Raw genomic sequence first — 19,504 nt, forward strand, 5'->3', positions numbered from 1 at the left:
AAGCTGTTAAACCCAACCGACTGACCAAAATCAACTCAAAAGACTCCCACACATGGCATGACCGCAGAGCTGTAGCAGAAGAAAAACAAGGTATGCACATGGACTTGAATCAGGACACAGGAAAACTACCAGCAGCTCACATGGACTATGATAGTAACTGTAAACTCAATGAGTGTTTTAAATCAGACATATTTCACATTGGCTATTTTGATATCAAATACCAGTTACATGTCTTTTTTTTTCCTGTTGGCCAGCTGCTGTGACACATGTTTGTGCTCTGATGCAGTCATTAAAATAAGAAAAAACAACCATTAAAGAGAGCTTGCTATTCGCTGGAACGTTCAAGACAATTCTACTACACAGCAAAGCAAAACACGATTAGGCAAAGTTCTTTGTTTCTCGGATACGAGGAAGACCAACTCGACAAACGCTGTTCCTTCGCTTGTTGCTCTCGTCCGCTCCCTCGTAACACTGCTCTTTTATTGAGGTTATATGAATATACATAGGTTCATTAACATATGACGTCTTACATAAGTATACATACAAACAAAGAGTACCTTGTCTGTGTGTGTCGGTGTGTGTTTGTGTGTGTGTGTGTGTGTGTGTATGTGTGTGTTGGTGTTTGCGTGTGTGTGTGTGTGTGTGTGTGTTGGGGGGGGGGGTGTCAGAGTTTGACCCCATAAACAACTTCCCTAAACCTGCTGGTCTGGTAGTCCAGCAGTTCATCTAAACAAAAGGCACTTATACTTAAACAGACATACGTGTGTTTGCTATACCATATATCAGAAGAGAAGATACAACCTTGCTCATGATCCCAAGAGGTGTGTGATCTATGCCAGAACACTCTGAAGAGGAGTGAACGCACCCCCCTCTTCATGCTACACAGAGTTGTTACAGACCTCCTAGGATGAGACATTCTTTCAATCTACAAATGATGATATACTTCTAAGCATATAAAAATATTCCTACTCAGTTGTATATAGTATTTGTATTTCTATTTTATTCTATTGTATATATTATTCTATTCTATTTTATTCTATTGTATATAGTATTTTATTCTATTTTATTGTATTTTATTGCATTCCAGTGTTTTCTAATTTCTGCTACATAACTTTGCACTTTTGCTGTAACAAAACAAATTTCCCACCTGTGGGACTAATAAAGGCCATCTTATCTTATCTTATCTTATATATTTCTAAGCATAAAGTCTAAACAGTCTCCCTGATTCATACGGTGAGACAGTGAAGTGGTCTGAAGTGTAGACTTGTAGTCAAGACCGCCTAATCCGAGACCAAGACAAGACCAAGACCAAGACCAAATCGAGACGAGACCAAGACCGAGACAAAAAAAGTCTTTAAACTGCAGCCAGATGCTGCTTCGTTTACAGGTGTCAGGCATATTCATGTGTTTTTGCTTTCGCACAGCCCTCCTCACCGCTGTCTACTGTCTCACTCACTTACTGAGAGGACAGACGGATGCTCCACTTGACTGTTGCGTCTCTCACCCTCTCTGTTTTTCACATAATGATATTATCCTATATCCTCGCATGTGATTGGCCACAATATGGAGGGATTGGAGCATAGCTGAGCCACTGTGTGAGAGCTGAGCAGCGAAAGGAAATTAAGTGAGGGTAGAAATGACTGAAAGATTAATAGGCTCTGTTTTGAGTTTTGTTCAATAAAGAATGACTTCATATAGGAAAAAAATAAATATCACATATGCAGGACACCTTAAACTAGTTTTTAATTAAGCAGCAAGGCAGAACAAAGTCGGGCTGTATCAAGACACGAGGACTAAACCCCAATTCAACCAGACCCAGAACTGATCCGGAATTAAAACAGGACTACAACAGTAACCAAGACAGAACCAGAATCAGAACTAGATGATAGCAGCACTAAAAATCATCATAGACCTGCACTACACTTATTTTTTAATTCTACCAAAGTCCACTATTTAGATTCTGAAAGGTTTATATAATTATTTAGCCTTGTTGTTCAAACAAGCCTGCATAACTTAATAAATATAGAATTTGAAAAGTAACAAATGGTATCTAAAAAGTTACACTAGGCACTAGATACATGTTCTGATGAGTTTTGGTAAACAACCATTTGACTAACATGTGTGTCTCACCTGCTCTGGTTCCATCTCTGTTCTGTCGCCATTCTCTCTCTCCCTCTCTCTCCCTCTCTGCTCCTCTCTGTTCCTCTTTGTGCTGACAATCAAGCCAAACACCAACATCATCAAATATACAGTGGAAACCAGATATTTACACACTCTTCAGATCAAAACACAAACACTTTTTTAATTGTAACATCAAATCAGACTAAATGTTTATTTTTTTTAGATTGATAAATATAAAAAACATATTTGTTAACTTTTGTATTTTGTCATCTCTTGATTTTCCCATGTCAAAGAAACAGGCTCTGTGTGTTGCCTTATATGCATCCACAGGTGTGCCACCAATTTACTCACATGGACTCTACTAACCTATCAGAAGCTTCTTCAGCTCAGAATGGAATCGTCTGGAGTTTTCTTATTAATTAACAATAAACTTAGTGTATATGTACTCCTAAATTTGATGAAAGTGATTAAAATAGACAGCTCCCTCTTTTTATTCTGACATTTAACTAATTCAAAAGATATTTCAACATTTATTTATCTAAAACAAAACAAGTTTACTCTAAATTGATGTTTAACAGTAAAAAAAAGTTTATGTTTTCTCCCTAAAGTGTATGTAAATATCTGGTTTCAGCTGTGAATATACTGCTGTGTATTATATTCCTCTTGTTTTGCATAGAAATATACTGAACAACATACAAAGCATAATATATAAAATAACATCTACCAGAGTTTTTTCTTTGAAAGAAGCTCCTTATGTCCATTGTTGTGTTCATCAGTACACAATTGAAACCGATTTAGAGAGTTTGTTTAGCCGTGGAGGGAAACAACTGAAAATATGAAATGTAAGCTAAGACTCTCTAAAAAATCAGCATTGTTGTTTGGCTTTTTATATATCCATTTGTTGATTCACTCGAAGAGCAAGTAACGCAACCAAGTGATCAATTTGATATCAATCTTTTGTGATACACCGTCATATTTACATTATTAGTTCAGTACGAATGATTTGCTTTGGTACCTGGTCAAACTTAAGCTCTCCTCTGTCTGCAGCAAACTCGCAGGCAGCAGCTTCTCCCCCCTCGCTCACATGCGTGCTGCGCTCAGTCGCCTAGTGCCTGAGCTCGGATCATACCAAAATTAGGGGGAATTTACAACGGTGCGCTCTGTGCTTCGTGTGTTGTTTTTGTTTTATACAGTTGTCAGTCAGGCATCTAACTAACAAATTACACTCCAAAAGACCCCATGCTTCTGAAAAAATGACCCGGGCTTAAGCCCAGTAAGCCACCCCCCCGCTCCGTTGATGGTTGACTCCAAATCTCCCGAACACTATGTCGATTTGAGAACGCAAGACCGAGACAGCGAGACCAAGACCGAGACCAAGACCACATAAAAGTGGTAAGACCGGTCTCGAGACATCCAACTCTACTGAAGTGTACGACAAATCAAATATTCATTCATCATAAGGCTCTGGCAGTGGTTATTATTAGAAACTGCTTTATATTAATGCAATTTAAAAGATGTCACAGTATTTTACATTTGTGGGAATAACAGGGTGATGTGTAGAGTGCATTCACAGTATTTTTCCTTGTTTAGTGCTTTAAAAGATTTTGGCTGGTGACGAGAATGAACTATTCCTCACAAACTAAATTAAATGATTATAAAAACAATCACACGTTTGAAACCTCACCTTTAATACAGAAACGTTTTACAGTTTGTGAGCTGAACTGAAGGCATAAAAATGACTATTCTACAGTTGCATCACAAAAATCTTAAATAAAGAAATAAAAAAGGCTCTGAACATGCAATGCTGAGATTTACTGGAAGTCCAGAACATTTAATTATTTACTATTTAAAGGGACAGCAGCAACAAATGTAACCATATAAGAACGAGATCATTATGAACAAGTCAAAGCCTCTTTCCCTTTTCTACATTTATCATGTTACCACGGCAACCTTAAATGTGTTTGGGGAGATTTCCCAGGACTGTAAAGTGGTAGGAAATTATCCATGGATTTCAAAAGTTTTTACGAATAAAGATCTGAAGTGTGTGTCATGCATTTACAGTCAGTCCTCTTTACAGAAGGTGGTCTTCTCAGACCCAAACTAAACTCTATGGCCTTCATGCAATTCTCTGTACTTTGGTTTGGAGCAGGCCTCTCTTTATTGTCTCCAGTTGGTCCAAAATGCAGCTGCTCGTCTGCTTACTGGCACAAAACAGAAGGAGCATATTACCTCAGTCTGGGCCTCTCTACACTGGATTCCTGTTCCTGAACAAAATCAGCATCAGCTCAAATTAGATTAATTAGATTTAGATAATTCAGGTCATTTCTTATACTGTGATGTTTATTTCCTTTTGTTCTGGTTTTCATAGCTGTCTAAGGGTGAGAGGCATGGTACACCCTGGACAGGTCACGAGTCTGTCACAGGGCTAACGCAGACAACAATTTGCACCCATACTCATGTCTAAGTATCCAATTAACCAGTACATCCAGTAATGTAAATTAAGAAGTAACAGGTTGATCATTTAGGTATTTCTTCAGAATTTACTGGAGCAAACAAAACATGATATTCACACCGCCTTTTCATGGACGAGTAGGTACTGGTGTTTAAACCTGGGATGTAAAATCGAGTCATAGCTTCTATCACAGTTCTCCCCTGCACCAGCATCACATTAAAAAGTCTGTACAAACAGTAGGAAGTTATATTTAGATATTATATTTACACTTCCTCTTCCATCTTAATAGACAGTCCAAGGTTCAGTGGTTTCTTTTTCCATAGCGAAATAAAAACAAGTCCTTATATAACTCACATCTACACTGTGTCTTTGTGTCAGTGGGGAAGTCTGTATCTTAATATTGAAATGCTGAGTACAAAGAGAGTGTGTGTTAGTACAGATGGTTATTTACTGCAGAGCTGTCTGCATGAACACCAGAGAAGAACCAGATTCAAACCTGCAGGCTCATTTCATGTCTGTGTACAGAGGTGCTGTGTGGACCACATTTGAACTGTTGCTTTTGTCTTCATGGTCAATTTTAAATAGATGATCATTTATTAAGAATAATCATATATTTCTTACAGCAGTGTGTGATAAACTAGACATCTGTGTTTAATATAAAGTGCTGTGTCCATCAAACAGTGAAGAGCTGCTGGATTCATTGTTTCCTCCAAATGAAAGAAAAGTCATTTTCATGTGACAGAGCGACGATGCAGTGGAGTCTGTTTCTGCTTCTTCTGATGGGTGAGTGATCATTTTACCAGGGCTCCTGATTGTTTCCACCTAAAATACTTTAGTTTGATCAGGACTCGTTAAACAAATGAACTCTTACTGAGAAAATCAAGGATTCACCTGTAAACTGGACAGTTTGATGGGAACATGAGTTTCCTGCTTGTATCAGCAGATATTCAACAGTATTTCTTCTGTTTTAGGTCAGTGTGTCTTCATCACATGTCAGCTGTATGAGTACCACTTTATTAAAGAGCAGATGAGCTGGGATGAAGCACGGGCATACTGCAGAGAGAACTACACAGACCTGGCCAAAGTGTTTGACCTGACAGACATGAGAAGACTTCAAGACTCTGCACAGAGTCAAACAGAAGCCTGGATTGGACTGTACAACATCACAGGAGGAGACAACAGGAGGTGGCACTGGTCTCTGCCGGGGGAGGAATACACTGAAAATAAGACCTGTTGGAGAGCTGGACAGCCAAATGATTATAGTTCAAACCCTGAGAACTGTGTGATGACAGGAGACACGTGGGAAGATTATCCATGTAGTGACAAATTTCAGTTCATCTGCTATGACGGTGAGAATATGTGGACATTAATGTGGCGATATAATATTTAATAATGTTATAATCTAGTTTCTAATCTGTGTTATATCATATGTTGCTGAAAGAGACAGTTTGAAGAATGAAACAAATTAGTTGATAAAGATGTTTTTTGTTTTTCTGTTGATTTGACAGAAACGATGAAAGGCAATAAAACCTTTCATTTGATTCAGACGTCTGTGACCTGGACTCAGGCTCAGAGCTACTGCAGACAGCATCACACTGACCTGGCCAGTGGACTCGATCAGATATACAGTGAAAAGTTTAAGAAGCTGCTGAACTCTAAAGCCCCTAAGGTGAACTTGTGGATCGGCCTGTTCAGAGACAGCTGGAGGTGGTCAGATGGGAGTAACTTCTCTTTCAGATACTGGGACATGGACTCATTTAATGATGGACTAAACAACAGGAAATGTGCTACGACTCTGTTAGAGAGATCAGGAAGATGGAGCTCTGCTGGATGTGACCAAAGAAAGCCTTTCTTCTGCTATGATGGTGAGTTTACACAGATTTATCTCAGCTGTTTGTTTAATAGATGAACCGCTGGAATCACTCAAAGGATTTAGGTCAGTATGTTTCTTCAGCCACTTATTTCTGCATGTATGTTGAACTTCTGTCAGAGATGAAGATGTTTAGCTGATGGTTGGAACAGAGATTTCTCTGTAGAGCGACTGATTCATCTGAAAAATCACTGAAATGTTTTTTCTTTGTTCTTTGTGTAAAACTGGACCTAGCATGTGTCTTTGTCCAGGTTTTGTGTTTATTATGGTTTTATGACTTGTTCTTTTGGACTTCAGGGATTTGCATATTCTAGCTTTGTATGAGTTCTTTAATTGTATATTTCCTTGTGCTTTTGAGTTTTCAGTATTTACATTTTTAGTTCTATATTTCTTATTGTTCATGTTTGTTCCCATCATTTCCAGTCGGTTCAAGTTTTTACTCAGTGTTGTTATTCTTTCAGTCCCTGTCTGTTCTCTCTGTGTTTTGTGTCCATGGCTGTTTACGCTGTTAGTCCCATCCCTGTGTTTTCTGCCTGTGCTGACTTCAGTTTTGCTTCCTCTATCCCAGTGCTCTGCCATCTTGCTTTGTATATCTGTTTTACCTTGGATCTTTCAAGTTTCCTAGTTTTTCCTTTGTTTGTTTAGTATTTTGTTTGACATATTTTGTTACAACAAATAAAGCTGTTTCTTTCGAAGCTGCCTCAGAGTGCACAATAGCATTCAGCTTTAACTCATTTTCATGTTTTCTGTGATTTTATGGCAGATAAACTGATTCTGATCAGAGAAAACAAAACCTGGGAGGAAGCCTTGAATTACTGCAGACAGAAACACCATGACCTGGTTTCAATCAACAACCCTCATCAGCAGCGATGGGTCCAGGAAAGAGCCAAAAAAGCCTCGACTCCTTTCGTGTGGCTGGGACTGCGCTACTCCTGCACTGCACGTTTGTGGCTTTGGGTCACTGATTATGTAGTGTGCTATGAGAGGTGGGCTTCAGGGGGAAAGACTGAAGACTGTGACATGTCTGCAGCCATGACCACAGGAGGGCAGCACGAGTGGGTCAGTCAGAGGAAACATGAGACATTTAATTTTATTTGTATAAAACACTGAGGTTCAAACCTAAAGTCACTTCTTAGCTGCACATGTAGATTTTCTGGGGTGAACTCTGTGTTTCTGCTCAGTGTTTACAGTCTCTGGGTTTGAAATGGGAGAAAAATGACCAACAGATTATTACCTGCAGGTTCGATATGTGCAGAGAGCAGTCTGTGTTTCATTTCCTCTCCTTTACCAGAGTCAGGAGCATCTTGGTTTCTTCCTTCACTGTTGCTGGATTGGTTCATTATTAAACTGTAGCAGGATATTTGTTTTGATTTAGTTCAGATATGGTGATGGTTTTAATATTTCTGCTTCATGTGCTGTAAATCTTTGTATCACACCTTTGTATCCTCAGCTTGAATTACAAAGCCTGTCACTAAAAGCAGGTAAGACCATGTTTGTGTCATGACTCCATATGAGCTCTATAATCTGATCATGTTTGTTCATGAAGACAAATAAACCACTGTGTAATTGCAAGAATCTAAATGACTTATACATCTTAATTTAACCAAGTCTGTCACTGTTTCAGCTTTCACAAGAGCTAATACAAACAGCGCCTCCTAATGATGAGACCAGTTAACAGCAAAGTCAACATGATGTGTTTCTAAAGCTGGTTTCAAGCCAGTTACAGCAAATGTGCATCCAACACATGCAATACCACAACTACCTGGATTTACAGGTACACACTACATATGTCACAGTAATATGCAATTAGCTGCAGTTAATGTAATGATGACATTTATCTTGTGTTGCACAAGTGTGTCCAAATGAAGCCTGTGTTGAGGCCCGTATCATTCTTTAGAATATCCATAGACCAAAGACAAATGAGGCCCTGCTTCTTTGAAGTGATGTCACTGCCATGTTATGTGGTTCGAGCTGTTAATAAGACACTGAAATTAGTTTTTTGTGTGAACTTGATCCGAGGTGATTCTGGGGATAGTCATCATGATGCATGATGATTGGAGGCACATTATGGAGCCACCAAAAGGCAAAAAACATCAGCACTTTGGAACATTGTGACGTACTGTCACCCAATAATAACACAAGTCTTAAATATATGACCTAAAATGTGTTCGTTGTGGACATCTTTTCAACATCAACCTTATACTTGTACACGTTGTTTTTATAATATAGGCTGTATATTATAAGAGAACTACACACTTCCTCTCACAATCATGAGCAATAAAGCAGGAGACTTGTACAAATGAACCATACATAATTCAAACGCTCTTTTAAACTTGTTAAACACATTTTACTCCTTTTAAAATGAATTTCAAAATTCATCTAAATAATTTGAACATCATTATTTTATATTTTAACATGGTTTCAACATTTTCAATATTTCAACAGATTTAAATGAATGACAGTTTTAATCTGGTAACAAACAAATAAGGTGATGAATTAAAATAAATAAACAAGTTAAAAACAGGAACATGTATTGAATAAATCAGTAGGCCAACATATAATGAATCATTTATGTTTATAAATCATCTGTATTCATTTGTGTCATGTTGACATTTGTAAAAAAAAAAACCCACAAATAAACATTATATTTACTAATCATGTCAGTTTCCTGCACCTGTCACAGACGTCCAATTGACGTACAAAAAATTACTCAGTCCAAAGTCCAAGTGTTAAACGACGTGTTAACTTCCAGGTTGGGTCATGGTTGGACGTCATTTGAATGTACTGGCAGATTTCATTTCTTATGTATCGATCACATATTTTAACCATATCACTGTAGTAATAGTAGTATCACTTTGTTACTTGGGTTAGCTTCACAAATGTGTCTTATGCTCTATCACATGTGGTCTACACACACACACACACACACACACACACACACACACACACACACACACACACACACACACACACACACACACAGTGGGGCCATTGTAAGTTCATGGGAGACGTTAAACAGATAGTGAGACTCCCTCTGCTTATCAGGGATGCAAATCTCTCATTGACGCTAAGCAGGAAAAAGTCATAATTCTCTCTCTGTGAGGGAGAAGGTTCTGGGGACGTGACGTGGGCCAACACATGAGAGCTGTGGAATGCCTTTGTCTGTGTGTGTATATAAGAGTTCAGGATGGCAGCCATGAGCAGAAATCACCCTGGTGTTTGGCTGGGATGTTTCTCTCCACATTGCAATGTGTTTATTAAGCTCACTTCAAAAGATGCTCACTGGGGGTTTTGCAGGTTATTAATTTCCATAACAATATGGCGTTGTCAAATAGGATTCCTCGGCTGAGTTTTGCTGAATTACGGGGATCCAGTGACTAGCCATCCTGAGGGAAAATGACCTCAGTCCCTCCTTTCTTTTTTTAATTTAAGAAAAAAGTAGAAAAGGGGGAACTGCAAAACTTACTTCAGCAACTCACACATGCATATAGTTAAAGAGCCAAGAGGGGAAGAGAAAAAGAGAGAAACGGTGAGCAGGTTTTGAATTGGGGGAGAGAGTCTTCAACCAGACGACAAGGGGCGCATGCCCAAGAGAGCACGACTGATAGTCCGACGCTGGGGTGCGCAGATCCATGATCCGACACTGGAAAATTGCGCAAATTTAGTACTGGTGAAGTTTTATTTTAAACACTCAACAAGTTGGGTTTCAGTTGACAGAAGACCCTTAATTGAGTGCGTGATCCTGTGACCTCAGCGAGCTGAGTGCTCTGTTTCGGTCCTTACGCTCCTTACACCAGCACCAAGCAACGGAAGAGGAGGCCGCAAGCAGGACCCTCCTGTTGCGAAAATGACTTGCGCTCAACCCCATGGCAAAGGAGTCATGGATGGGATGGCCCATAGTCTGGGTGGAAACTCCATTTCTGATTGTGATGAAATGTGGGAAAGTGTGCATGAAGTATGTTGTGTGAGAAAAACAGAAATGTCAAGACAGAAAAGAGTTAATTCAGCTGATGTGTGCAGGATGAATGATGGAAAGAGATGTGTTAAATAGTGAATGAAAGAATCAGAGAATGAAAGTGGTAATAAGTAGTGATGAAAATGAAATGTAATAAATGTCTTAGTGTGTCAATTGCAGGTGACCACAGACCTTGATCAGCCTCCTCCACGAGCACAGCGGTCAGAGTAAAGTGACAGATTAACATAATAACACCCAACACAAGGCTCCAGCCTGTCTCTCTCAACCACCCAGGTTAGGAGGGAACTGAGGAGGATTAAAGCCAAGAAGGCAGCGGGTCCAGATGGCATCAGCTCGAGGGTCGTCAGGTCCTGCGCGGACCAACTGTGTGGTGTGATGGAGCACCTCTTCAACCTGAGCCTGAGGCTGGGAAGAGTCCCACAGCTCTGGAAAACCTCCTGTGTTGTTCCAGTGCCAAAGACTATATGCCCCAAGGACCTCAACAGCTACAGGCCGGTGGCTCTGACATCCCACCTGATGAAGACCCTGGAGCAGTTGGTCCTGGCTCAGCTTAGGCGCCTTGTGAGCTCATCACTGGACCCACTTCAGTTTGCCTACCAGCCTGGCATTGGAGCGGATGATGCCGTCATTCACCTCCTATATCGTTCCCTCGCTCACCTGGAGACCACTGGGAGCACTGTGAGAATCATGTTCTTTGATTTCTCCAGTGCCTTCAACACTATTCTTCCCTCGGTTCTGAAGGACAAGCTGGAGAACTCTGGAGTGGACCATCACCTCACTACCTAGATTTTGGACTACCTCACCGACCGACCACAGTATGTGAGGACTCAGGGCTGTGTGTCGGACAGGGTCGTCTGCAGTATGGGGGCCCCACAGGGAACGGTTCTGGCTCCGTTCCTCTTCACCATCTACACTGCAGACTTCTCCCACAACTCCACCCAGTGCTTCCTGCAGAAGTTCTCTGATGACTCTGCAATAGTCGGCCTCATCACTGATGGGGACGACAAGGAGTACAAAGGACTGACTCAGGACTTTGTGGACTGGTGCCAGCTGAACTACCTCCAGATCAACGCCAGTAAAACCAAGGAGCTGGTGGTAGACTTCCGCAGGCACAAACATCCTCCACTGCAACCACTGAACATCCAAGGTATGGACATTGAGGCTGTGGACAGCTACAGGTACCTCGGTGTTCATCTGAACAACAAACTGGACTGGACTCATAATTCAGACGCCCTCTACAGGAAAGGGCAGAGCAGGCTGTACCTGCTGCGGAGACTCAGGTCGTTTGGAGTGGAGGGCCCACTCCTGAAGACCTTCTATGACTCTGTGGTGGCCTCAGCCATCTTTTACGGTGTGGTCTGCTGGGGCGGCAGCATCTCTGCTGGGGACAGGAAGAGACTGAACAGGCTGATCCGCAGGGCCAGCTCTGTTCTAGGATGCCCTCTGGACCCAGTGGAGGTGGTGAGTGACAGGAGAATGGCTGCTAAGCTGTCATCCCTGTTGGACAACATCTCCCACCCCATGCATGAGACTCTGACAGCACTGAGCAGCTCCTTCAGTGGGAGACTGCGGCACCCACGGTGTGGGACGGAGAGATTTCACAGGTCTTTCCTCCCCACTGCTGTCAGACTCCACAACAAAGACTTCAACCGATCAAACACACACATCCACACATGTGCAATAACACTAAGTGCAAGTGCAAGTCTTTTCTGGCATCGTTGTATTATACTCAATTGTATAAAGCATTTGTATTCTATTTTATTTTATTTTATTTTATTTTATTTTATTTTATTCTATTCTATTGTGTACAGTATCTATTGATATCTTATTCCAGTGTTTTTCTTTTTCTAATTCTCCATGTAACTTTGCACTGTCCACTGCTGTAGCAAAACAAATTTCCCAGAGGTGGGACTAATAAAGGTTATCTTATCTTATCTTATCTTATCTTATCTTATCTTATCTTATCTTATCATAATTGGAATCATACCCATCCCGTGTTTTGGCTGAAGAATTAACAGCTTTGCCTGCATTTACATCTTATCCTGAAAAAGAAGCTTCGAGGACAACCAACCTCTCCCTGAAGACAAAATGAAGTTCAAGAATATTCATAACTTCCCTTCAACTCATTCATGTCACCTAAAAGGTAAACCTGTTTCTCCATCACCTGTTCAGCTCTGATGATTCAGTAAGGACATCTCCTGGTTTCATCTTCATGTTTCCCTCTCACCAGATATCCAAAGGAATATCATGACCAGCAGCTTTACAGCTGTGGCTCCAGCAAACATCAGCTGATACTAGAAAGTAATATTAAATAAATTCTAACAACAGCTGATCAAGCTTAAACGTGCTGCTGTTGTTTATCTGCTGGTTTCTTCTTTCTGGCACAAAGTGGGCGATAAACAAACAAGAGAGAAAAGCCGATCAGCTGATCATTGATCAGTTTCATGACTGAAGTAGCAACAGGAGAGGGAGGGGGGAGAATGATAGAAGAAGAGCCAGTAAAGATGCAGAATAACTCCAGCTTTGTGTCTTTTTCCATTCTAGCTAAAGTACGAGACTAGAAATTTTTGACTTGTTCCATTGGCAGATTTTTGCAATTATTTCAAGCAAAAATATCATGTATTAAGTGCAAAAATCTTCCAATGGAGCAAGTCAAAGTTTTCTGGTTTCAAGATTCACTCTCTTAAAACAAGTTTATATATCTTACTAAAATGTTATTTTTTAGCTGATTTTATCTTATTTTTAAGTGCAATGAGATATTTTTGACTAGAAATAAGAGAAACATATTTGATAAGATTTCGAGTCTTTGCAGTGCAGTGTCCGAGTCAGTCAAAGTGTTCCTGTTTACACTGTCAAAATGTGCCAATATATGTGAATGTAAACAAACTGCGGCAGACCTGATGGCGTTTTCATGCTTTTCAGCATTTCTTTGTTACTAACACACATGGTTACTGTACAAAACGTAGCTGCAGCTCTCTGCTCACAGCTCAACATACCAACAACAACAACAAAATTCTAATGACAGTAAAGACTTTTAAGTCTGTGAGGCATGATTGCGGATGCTGTGCAGGTGAGTCCATCTCCGCTGCAGCGGCACCGCACACCACGGCCCGCCACACTGAACAAAGCTCATTTAACTCTAATAAAGACTTGAACTTTGCAAGCATGTCATGAATGGAAAGTGAGTATGAGAAGTCTGCGAGTCATGCAGATTTGACTGTTTCTGCTTTCAGCACGTCAATAATTTGTTTGTTGATGCAAAATACGTAAGCCATAACCATCATGGTTTAATCAACCAGCAGCGATTCACTAGACTGCCACTTACTGACCGTCTCTTCTCATTATAGTGACTCTGTGTACCTCCACCCAGGCAACTCCACCTTTTTCCCTTCCCAGGATCTGTTCTTAAACTCTTGCATCTAGTCATAGCACACAGAGTTTCACTTTTCATAGTTCTGGCCTCATTGTTCACAGTTCATTGTTCACAGTTCATAGCCTTCATAGTTTCCTACACTGTAATTAAACTAGGCACTGTAAATAAAGCACTGTATTCACGTCTTCTTGCTTCTCTCTGTGTCTGCATTTGAGTCCACACACACACAGTCTGGCCCTCTCAGCCATAACAAGGTTCTTAGATTTAACAGTTTCTGTACTTTTAAATGGCAGATAAATTGATTCTGATCAGCAAAATCATGTATCATCTAATTAAGGTGGTATCATCTAATTAAGGTGGGTAGAAAACCAAGAGAATTTGAAAGTGATCCAGTCAGAAGTAATCTGCTTGTACAGTAATGTTAGACGGGCTCATTTGATCTGCTGCAGACAAACAGGGTGGGACTCTGCTCATTTGTGATGAAAACATAACAAAATGTTGACACTTCAGAGGAAGAGACCAGAAATATGGAACATAAGACTCTTAGTAAACTGTGTGGAGCAACTCTCACCAGTAAAAACACAGCAAACTTTTACTATTCATATTGTAGTCATTGAATCAACTTCACATTTAGTCTACCGTGATCTTAATGTGATAAGTGGCTGGAGGATTGCCAGGATTTCTACATCGGGGAAACCAAACAACCTCTGCCGAAGCAGTTGGCACAACACAGAAGAGCCACCTCGTCAGGCCAGGACCCTGCGGTGTATTTACACCTACAGGCCAGTGGACACTCTTTCAATGATGAGGATGTACACATCCTGGACAGGGAGGAACGCTGGTTTGAGCGCGGAGTCAAGGAGGCCATTTACGTGAAAAGGGAAAGACCATCTCTGAATCGAAGAGGGGGCCTAAGGTCATTGATCAGTGGTTGTTGATCAGTGTGCTTTGATCAGTGGTCATGAGAGTATTAATGATCATAAACTGACCTCCCAGCCCATTGTTAATTCAGTGGGCTGGTTTCAGTTACTGTGCTGATATGCTGAGGAAACCTGCAGTCAGCTGAGACTGAAGAAGTCGGTTGGATGAGTGACAAAATGTTTCTTCCACTGAAAATGCTACGTCCAGATGAACAGAATCAACTTTTTGGATTTGGACAGAAAGGCTCACAAACAAACAACACCTACAAGCTCCTGCATTAAAAACCTGGCTGAGCATCATAAAGGAGGAAACCCAGCACCACAGTGATGTCCATTGTTCATGACTCAGGCTGTCCAGGCTAACCCTACCCATATTGAAAAGATATATATAAATCTTATAAAGTTTGTATCTGTCTTTTGTGAAACTTGTATGAAAGCATACAAGACTGAAAACAGATATAAGATCCCTAGAAAAATTATATGAATGAAACTTTTATGTTTTGGATACTTACTAAAACAATATATGAAAGTGGCCTTCATGAGTCTTCATGAGTAAATCATATAAGCCTTATATGATTCACTATATGAAGTAGGCCACATTTGATGCAAGTCTTTTATAGGCTTTTACTATTTCTTTTCCATGTGGGTAACCTGGACAGGTAGCCAGTCTGTCGCAGGGCTTACACATCGGCACAGACAACAATTCACATTCACATCTATGGGCAATTTAGAATCAAGTCAAGTACAGTACAGAGTGAACAGAGCCTTTTCAGAGACTCTGGTACTAGATATGACATAGAACGGACAAACATGGGACTATGTAAAGTGCAATGTGCAAAGATTACAAAAGAACAAGACAAGGCAGTGCAACACTAGACAGAACAGGTTGATTCAGACACGAGACAGGGCAAAGGAAATGTGCAAAATACTGGCTACTGTGCAAAAAGTAACTTAGTGTCTGTAGGTGTGTATGTGAGAGATACTGCAGAGAAGTGCTTGGTAGTAACATGTGTGAAGGTGTGCGCATGTACGTCATTCCAAGTTTCCAATTAACCAGTACACCCGGTATTATGAAGTAAGAAGGAAAGGTTGATAATTAACATATTTCTTCAGAATTTACTGGAGAACACCAAACATGATATTCACATCCCCTTTTCATGCAGGAGTACGTACTGGTATTTAAAACCTGAGATATAAAATCGAGTCATAACCTCTCTCACAGCTCTCTCCTGCAACAGCATCACATTAAAAAAGGTTGTGTAAACAGATAATATATTTAAACTTCCTCTTTCATCTTGATAGACAGTCCAAGGTTCAGTGGTTTCTTTTTCCATAGGGAAATAAAAACAAGTCCTTATATAACTCACATCTACACTGTGACTTTGCGTCACGGGGAAGGCTCTATCTCAATCCATTAATATTGAAATGCAGAGTACATAGAGAGTGTGTGTTAGTACAGATGATTATTTAGTGCAGAGCTGTCTGCATGAACACCAGAGAAGAACCAGATGTAAGTCTCAAACCTGCAGGCTCATTTCATGTCTGTGTACAGAGGTGCTGTGTGGACCACATTTGAACTATTCCTTTTGTCTTCATGGACAATTTTAAACAGATGATCATTTATTAAGAATAATCAAATATTTCTTACAGCAGTGTGTGATAAATTAGATATCTGTGTTTAATATAAAGTGCTGCGTGTCCATCAAACAGTGAAGAGCTGCTGGATTCATTGTTTCCTCCAAATGAAAGAAAAGTCATTTTCATGTGACAGAGCGACGATGCAGTGGAGTCTGTTTCTGCTTCTTCTGATGGGTGAGTGATCATTTTACCAGGGCTCCTGATTGTTTCCACCTAAAATCCTTTAGTTTGATCAGGACTCATTAAACAAATGAACTCTTACTGAGAAAATCAAGGATTCACCTGTAAACTGGACAGCTTGATGGGAACACGAGTTTCCTGCTTGTATCAGCAGATATTCAACAGTATTTCTTCTGTTTTAGGTCAGTGTGTCTTCATCACATGTCACCTGTATGAGTACCACTTTATTAAAGAACAGATGAGCTGGGATGAAGCACGGGCATACTGCAGAGAGAACTACACAGACCTGGCCAAAGTGTTTGACCTGACAGACATGAGAAGACTTCAAGACTCTGCACAGAGTCAAACAGAAGCCTGGATTGGACTGTACAACATCACAGGAGGAGACAACAGGAGGTGGCACTGGTCTCTGCCGGGGGAGGAATACACTGAAAATAAGACCTGTTGGGGAGCTGGACAGCCAAATGATTATAGTGCAAACCCTGAGAACTGTGTGATGACAGGAGACAAGTGGGCAGATTATCCATGTAGTGACAAATTTCAGTTCATCTGCTATGATGGTGAGAATATGTTGACAGTAATATTCTAAAACAATATTTAATAATGTTATAATCTAGTTTATAATCTGTGTTATATAATTAGTTCCTGAAAGAGACAGTTTGAAGAATGATACAAATTAGTTGATAAAGATGTTTTTCTGTTTTTCTGTTGATTTGACAGAAACGACGAAAGACAATAAAACCTTTCATTTGATTGAGACGTCTGTGACCTGGACTCAGGCTCAGAACTACTGCAGACAGCATCACACCGACCTGGCCAGTGGACTCGATCAGATATACAGTGAAGAGTTTAAGAAGCTGCAGACCTCTAAAGAACTGTGGATCGGCCTGTTCAGAGACAGCTGGAGGTGGTCAGATGGGAGTAACTTCTCTTTCAGATACTGGGACATGGACTCATTTAATGATGGACTAAACAACAGGACATGTGCTACGACTCTGTTAGAGAGATCAGGAAGATGGAGCTCTGCTGGATGTGACCAAAGAAAGCCTTTCTTCTGCTATGATGGTGAGTTTACACAGATTTATCTCAGCTGTTTGTCCAATAGATGAACTGCTGGAATCACTGAGAGGATTTAGGTCAGTAATGTAATATGTGCATATTTTTGGCTGATAGTTGTTCCAGCTCCATGAAGAACAGCTTTAACCACAGAAATCTTGACGGTTATATGTCTGAAGTAAATTAATTCCTTAAATGTTTACTTACATTTTCTACCAATAATATGCTGTTATTATGACCATTTTTATAATCACAATAAATTATTTAACTCCTTTTATGAGGCTCTGCTCTTGGTTGGCTTCCTCTGAGCTGTACAATTTAACTACACCATTTATTAAAAAAGAGGAAAACCTTTAATTACAGATATTTTATAAATGTAAACTGTCTTCTTCATCCACATCATGAACTTCCTCCGTTCTCACAAAGCTCTCTCTCTTTTCTCATTGTTCTTCCTCAAATGTTCATTAGAGCTGTGTACCTAACACACCCTACACAGCACTACACAGTCACAGGTGTAACTGTCCTAATGTTTGTGCCTGTCTGTCTTGTTTCTGTAAGTGTGGACTGTTCATGTCTGTCATTGTTCATAAAGCACAGCAAAGACTCAGAGCTCTTTGCGTTTTGTGGTGACAGATAACATGATCCTGATCCATGAAGAGAAAACCTGGGAGGAAGCCCTTTATTACTGCAGAGAGAAACACCATGACCTGGTTTCTATCACCAGCCTTCAAGAGCAGGCGTGGCTCCAGGAAATGGCCAAAAACGCCTCCACTCCTTTTGTCTGGCTGGGGCTGCGCTACACCTGCACTCTGGGCTTCTGGTTCTGGGTCACTGATGAGGTCAGTGCGTATAGTAACTGGGACTCTAACAGCACAGATGATGTCTGTGACGTGTCTGGAGCCATGGACGCAGCAGGAGAGCAGAAGTGGGTCAGTAAGGCTGATAATAATAAGTTTAATTTCTTCTGTTCTAAACATTAAAATCACTGTAAACAGCACCAACAGCTTCTTATCTCCTCAGCAGGTTTTGGTTGTTTTGTCAAAGGATTCTTTAGAGGGATTATGGGAGATGTAGTTTTTCACAGTGAGGTTTTAGGTTTTATTTAGTGCACTTTTTATTTTCCTACATAAACAAAAAGTTCATTTCTCTATAGAAAAAATGATGTATGCATGCACCTGTACCTTTACAACTATACCATGTGTAAGTTTTATTATATTGATGTTGTGGTTAAAATCTGGTGATGGCTATATGAAGTAATAATACAGAGTTATGAAGTTTTGTTAATGGAATTCACTGTGTTGTTTTTAATAATAAAAGCACAGCATGAAAAAATATGACTAACAGTTAAAGTACTTCGAGTGGTCAGTAAGAACCATGTAACCCCCCCCCCCCATCCATCTCTTAATGTCTGTATAATTCTCAGTTAATTTAATCTCAGAATAAATGGATTCTACTCTGCTTATTTCTGAGTTATTCAGTAGCTGGTGCAGATTTCATGCCCTATGACTTCTTTATGACGTCTGTATGACCTCTGTTTCTTAAGGTTTACTATGTCATTGTTTCGAAGATCAGCAGGTGTCTGTCCCTGAGTGAACCTGTGGTGAGAACAAAGTTAGAAAGTTCACTATTTTAATATTCAAATACAGCAAATATATTCCTTGTGCAAAAATCATTCTAACAGAACGTTTCCTGCAACTTTTTTGATCTTTATTTCAAATTCAAATTCAAATTTTATTTGTCACACACAACCATACACAGTATGACATGAGGTGAAATGTTTGTAGCTGTGCTGTGCCCAACCATTAAATGACAGTAGCTTTACAGTAAGATATACAAATTTACAGGTTACTACAAAATTTACAGCTTTAACTTAGAAATTTACAGAAAAAATGTGCAAATAACAGTAAAATGTGCAAAT

At 40.1% G+C, this 19,504-nt stretch overlaps 2 protein-coding genes across 2 annotated transcripts; both read left to right on the top strand.

The window, feature by feature from the left end:
• Positions 1–5,005: 5,005 nt before the first annotated feature.
• On the top strand, positions 5,006–8,024 carry LOC120438626 (macrophage mannose receptor 1-like). Its single transcript, XM_039609050.1, has 5 exons — positions 5,006–5,100; positions 5,255–5,356; positions 5,545–5,922; positions 6,082–6,438; positions 7,207–8,024. Exons 1-5 carry the CDS (start codon positions 5,013–5,015, stop codon positions 7,551–7,553), a joined length of 1,272 nt encoding a protein of 423 aa, XP_039464984.1. The 5' UTR covers positions 5,006–5,012; the 3' UTR covers positions 7,554–8,024.
• An 8,223-nt stretch (positions 8,025–16,247) lies between these two features.
• On the top strand, positions 16,248–19,062 carry LOC116331588 (C-type mannose receptor 2-like). The gene is made up of 5 exons (XM_031754320.2): positions 16,248–16,266; positions 16,423–16,524; positions 16,713–17,090; positions 17,251–17,595; positions 18,220–19,062. The coding sequence occupies exons 1-5, from the start codon at positions 16,251–16,253 to the stop codon at positions 18,564–18,566; spliced, it is 1,188 nt and encodes a 395-aa protein (XP_031610180.2). The 5' UTR covers positions 16,248–16,250; the 3' UTR covers positions 18,567–19,062.
• The last annotated feature ends 442 nt before the right edge of the window (positions 19,063–19,504 follow it).

This window comes from Oreochromis aureus, linkage group 3, assembly GCF_013358895.1.
Source record: "Oreochromis aureus strain Israel breed Guangdong linkage group 3, ZZ_aureus, whole genome shotgun sequence".
Taxonomy (NCBI): domain Eukaryota; kingdom Metazoa; phylum Chordata; class Actinopteri; order Cichliformes; family Cichlidae; genus Oreochromis; species Oreochromis aureus.

Coding starts and splice junctions, on each gene's coding strand:
- LOC120438626 (XM_039609050.1), top strand. CDS start 5,013: ATGGTTATTTACTGCAGAGCTGTCTGCATGAACACCAGAGAAGAACCA. Junction 5,101..5,254: donor TTTCATGTCTGTGTACAGAG/GTGCTGTGTGGA, acceptor TCCATCAAACAG/TGAAGAGCTGCTGGATTCAT. Junction 5,923..6,081: donor TCAGTTCATCTGCTATGACG/GTGAGAATATGT, acceptor TTGATTTGACAG/AAACGATGAAAGGCAATAAA.
- LOC116331588 (XM_031754320.2), top strand. Junction 16,525..16,712: donor GTTTCTGCTTCTTCTGATGG/GTGAGTGATCAT, acceptor CTTCTGTTTTAG/GTCAGTGTGTCTTCATCACA. Junction 17,091..17,250: donor TCAGTTCATCTGCTATGATG/GTGAGAATATGT, acceptor TTGATTTGACAG/AAACGACGAAAGACAATAAA.